Source organism: Humulus lupulus, chromosome 3 (assembly GCF_963169125.1).
Source record: "Humulus lupulus chromosome 3, drHumLupu1.1, whole genome shotgun sequence".
NCBI classification, from domain to species: domain Eukaryota; kingdom Viridiplantae; phylum Streptophyta; class Magnoliopsida; order Rosales; family Cannabaceae; genus Humulus; species Humulus lupulus.
Window position 1 is genome coordinate 213,651,902 of NC_084795.1, and position 4,472 is coordinate 213,656,373.

The window sequence follows — 4,472 nt, forward strand, 5'->3', positions numbered from 1 at the left end:
GCTAACCGCCCAGCTTGCTAACATGAGGGTACGTCGGGTCATGGTGGATAACGGGAGCTCTGTGGACATTTTGTATCGACCAACGCTGGAAAAGATGGGGTTGAGCCTCCGTCTCCTAAAACCTTGCACTACGACATTGTCTGGGTTTACGGGAGATTCGATGCAACCCCTAGGGACAATTGAATTAGCCCTCACCATGGGGGAGCAACCCAAGCAAACCACCGTAATGGCTAACTTTTTCGTGGTGGAGTGCACCTCAGCCTTCAATGCGGTATTAGGGAGACCCTCTCTGAGAGAATTGAAGGCGATAACTTCTGTGTATCACCTAGCTATGAAATTCCCAACCCCTGGGGGAGTAGCATGCGTGAAAGGGGAGCAGAAGGAAGCGAGGGAATGCCATAACATGTCCCTCCGCACATCCACCAAACCATCTATACCAATGACAATGGCTGTGTTTGAAGGAGCGACCCACACAAGTTAGATCCGCACAAGATTGGACCCACGGGTTACGGAGCCTCTCAAGAAGTACTACCAGCAAGGCTTCAGCTCTCAGGGCCAAAAGAACCTATGTTTAGTTTGTTCTTCGTTGTTTTAGCTTAAGCAAGTAAGAATCAAAGAGGCTACCTAGGTAACCTCCTAGTTAGATGTAACCCCCTTTTTATTTACAAAGTCGGCTATAAACCGCGTGTTATGAATGAAACTGTTTGCAACTTCATGTGTTATTTTTCTTCGCTACGCGGGCATCAGCCAAAGTGTCTGCCGAAATAAATTTCACCAAACACTTGGGGGGCAGGAAATGAGGCAATAACATGCAGCTAGCGAGGGGAACCTAAAAAGGGCCCTCTAACGAAGGATCCTAAAAAGGACCCCTCACCCTCCTAAAAAGGAGACTCCTAAAAAAGAGGCTCCTAAAAAGGACCCTCTAACAGGGGATCTTAAAAAGGGCCCTCAATTAGGAAGAACCTAAAAACGACCCCCTATCAGGAGGATCCTAAAAAGGGCCCTCCATCAGGAGGAAGTGGCCCGTGAAGACAAAGCAAGCAACAAGCAGGAGAATCCAAAGAAGGACCCCTTGCACCAGGATCCTAAAAAGGATCCTATGCACCAGGAGGATCCTAAAAAGGGCCCTCCATCAGGAGGACCCAAAAGGGACCATGGCCCTAAAAAGGACCCTTTAATGGGAGGTCCTAGAAGGACCCCTTATATCGGGGAATTAGGCGAAGTCCTTAAATACAAAAAACAGGGAGAGGACCTTGCAAGGCATCCCTTGGGTTTACAAGGATTAGCTACCCTTGTGAACATCAAGGAGGCCAAAAGGTCTTACGAAAGAAAAATATATAGTGACAACACTAATAAGTCTAGAGCAGCCACCAAGACGTCTAGCCAAAAAGGGTCTTAAAAGAGACCCTTGCAAAAATAGTACTATACATAATGACGAGAGGGACGCTTCTCGCAAAAAATAATAAGCTCGTGCAAGAATATATAAAAGAATAGCTAGGACCCAAGGGGTCAAAATATCCTTATAAGAGTAATCAAGAGGAACCAAAAGAGGTCCCAGTGAACCCTTTCGCATGGGCTCCCAAGGACCTCCAGCCTGGTAAATAAAAGAGGGGAACCAACCAAACCCCATCATACAGGCTCAAACGGGCCTCGAATGCAGTAGAATAAGAGACAAATAGCAACACACGAATATATACATTGAAAAAGGTCTTGGAGATAGTACAAGAGTTACCAGAGGAAAATAGTAGTGACAGTCATATTACAAAGGCCCGAAGTACAAAAAAAAAAAGAGCGCACACCCATGGTGGGCTAGCTAACAAAAATTATGAAATGACTACTTCTAGGCCTCCTACCATGGGCGCTCCACATGGCCGCTCAAGTGACGGCATGCTCACCGAAAGAAGAGATATCAAAATTGGGATCCTGCCTCCATACGTTGTAAAGGGCGCAGTCTATGGACCTGTACTCAATGACAGTCTTCTCCGCCTCCAAGGAAGCATTTCTCTCCTGCACAGGGTCGTGATAACCTCGACTTCAGCCCTTGCAGTCTGGAGTTCGACCCTGATAGACTCGACTTCGGCCTCTAAATAAGTAACCCTCTCCTGCGACACTATCACGATATCCTTGGTCGCCTAGAGTTCGCTCTTCAGGCTGGCAACTTGGTCCTTCAGCTCCTTGGCCTTAGCAACCGCCTTCAGCTTCCTCCTCGACGAGGTGGCAAGTTCGGCCCGAACCTTCTTTTGCTCAAACTGGGTTTTCTCAAGCTCTTTCTCGAGCTCATGGACCCGGGCTATAAGGCAGTCCCTCTCAGTAGTAGACGCGGAGAGGTTGCTAGACGAGTCGGCAAACCGTAGAGCCACAGTATAGGCCTGCAAAAATAGACCAAAAGGATGTGTTAGTCTCCAAATAGATACCCCAAGAAATTAGCCCATACTTAAAAAAAAAAAAAAAAAAAAACTATGGAAAAAGTGAGGTGATGGGGGATTGAACCCCTTACCTCTTGAAGGGAGTATGGGTCTAGATACCACTGGGCTAAGGAAGTGAGGTGTACATAATGAACCTTGCATGAGGGCCTATTTATAAGAATTGATGAGAATAGTCTACAAAAGCACCTAAAGGTACTCTCCTAGACTGGGGGGGAAGTGTGAGTGCTAAAAATCGGGTACTTGTAGGAGACCCAAAACAAGTGCCAAAACCCCCTCACGTGCAGCCAAGGACCCGCGCGACACCCCTGCTCCGCGTGCACGCACCACGCGACGCCCCTGCTCTGCGCGACGCCACCAGGATCCGGCAGGTCAGGCTCCCTACCTTAGCAACCCCAAAAATGCCCCTGGGGCCAAATAGTCAAAATCCGCATAATTCCCTCCTGGTTTTACTAAGTCCAATTATATCATAAAATATTTATCCCCATTACCCAATAACCCAGTAATGTACTAAATACCCAATATATCCCCTTAACTCACTCCGAGTCAAGTATTGGTCCCCTTGTGACTTCCCCACTAGCTTGCTCCCTAGGATCGTCTCGTGCCGAGTAATCCAAATATATCCACATAACGATGTGGTCCCACACATATATGCCAAATATACCCATAACGAGCCAAATTACCAAAATTTTCGTTTTAATCTGAAATGGGCCCACATGCATATTTAATACACCAAAACTTTCATATTAAGTCATATTATAATATAACTCACATAATCATATAATGATACACACACACACATATATATATATCACATAATCACATAATTTTCCATCAAGGCACTAAGCCTCATTAAGAAATTTGGGACATTACAGGCACATAGTTGGCAAGTATATGGTGAGGATTGTGAAGGAATTTTTGTGAATGAATCGCTTCCCAGTGGCATAAATGTTACTAATGTTATGTTGATCCCATAGAAGAAGAATTTTGTGCTAATGGGCGATCTTAGGCCAATGCCTTTATTTAATGTCCTATACAAAGTGGCCTATAACGTTTTTGCTAATAGACTGAAAGGTGTTTTGAATGATGTAATCTCAGATTCTCAAAGTGGGTTTATCCGTGGCTGGTTGATTACTGATAATGTCATGGTTTCTTTTGAGATTTTACATTATTTGAAAAGGAAAACAAAAGGCAGGAATGGTTACATGACTCTAAAGCTTGACATGAGCAAAGGGTATGATAGGGTAGATTGGCCTTTTCTTTGTGCTAGTCTTGCTGCAATGGGCTTTGGAGACCATTGGATTAGGCTTGTTGACTGTTTCTTTCGAACAGTGAGGTATAAAATATGGTGTGGTGGGAAGGAGGTAGGGCCAATTGTGTCTGGAATAGGGATTAGACAAGGTGACCCAATATCTCCCTATCTTTTATTCTCTCTGTGGAAGGTTTGTTTGTGCTTATTAGAAGATATGAGAGGCAGGGTTGGATTCGTGGGTGTAGAGTGGCTAGGGGTGCTTCAGTTGTGTCCCATATGTTCTTTGTCGATGACAGTTACTTGTACTATTAAGCTTCAGAGAGGGAAGCAAGCTATGTTATGGATTTGCTTGAGAAGTTTGAAGGAGCTTCTGGTCAGAAAGTTAATTCTGCTATGTCTTATGTGTTCTTTAGTCCAAATTATCTTGAGTCTACAAAGATTAGTATTTGTAAAATGATGGGAATCCAGAAAGTTGGGAGAATAGTAAGTATTTGGGATTACCAAGTATGATGGGATGGAAAAAATCTGCTTTCTTGGGGTACCTTAAAGATAGAATTCGTAAAAGGATTCAAAGTTGGGATGGCAAGCTCCTTTCTAGAGTAGGTAAAGAGATCTTGTTAAAAAATGTTATTTGGGCTCTTCCTAGTTATGTAATGAATGTCTTCCTGCTACCATTGGAAATTTGTAAGGATATTGAGAGGATGATGAGTAAATTCTGGTGGGGTTCAAGCTCAAATTCTAGTAAAGGAATTTGCTGGATGAATTGGGATAAATTGAGAAAGTGGAAGCATTGTGAG

The 4,472-nt window shown here is 44.2% G+C and overlaps 1 protein-coding gene across 1 annotated transcript; it reads left to right on the forward strand.

The window, feature by feature from the left end:
• The first annotated feature begins 3,418 nt into the window (after window positions 1-3,418).
• Window positions 3,419-4,185, forward strand: LOC133825379 (uncharacterized). Its single transcript, XM_062258331.1, has 2 exons — window positions 3,419-3,824; window positions 3,989-4,185. The coding sequence occupies exons 1-2, from the start codon at window positions 3,419-3,421 to the stop codon at window positions 4,183-4,185; spliced, it is 603 nt and encodes a 200-aa protein (XP_062114315.1).
• The last annotated feature ends 287 nt before the right edge of the window (window positions 4,186-4,472 follow it).

Excerpts from the sequence above, each read along its gene's own strand:
- LOC133825379 (XM_062258331.1), top strand. The coding sequence starts at position 3,419 with ATGGGCGATCTTAGGCCAATGCCTTTATTTAATGTCCTATACAAAGTG. Across the intron at positions 3,825-3,988 it reads TGGAATAGGGATTAGACAAG|CTTCAGAGAGGGAAGCAAGC; the intron begins GTGACCCAATAT and ends TGTACTATTAAG.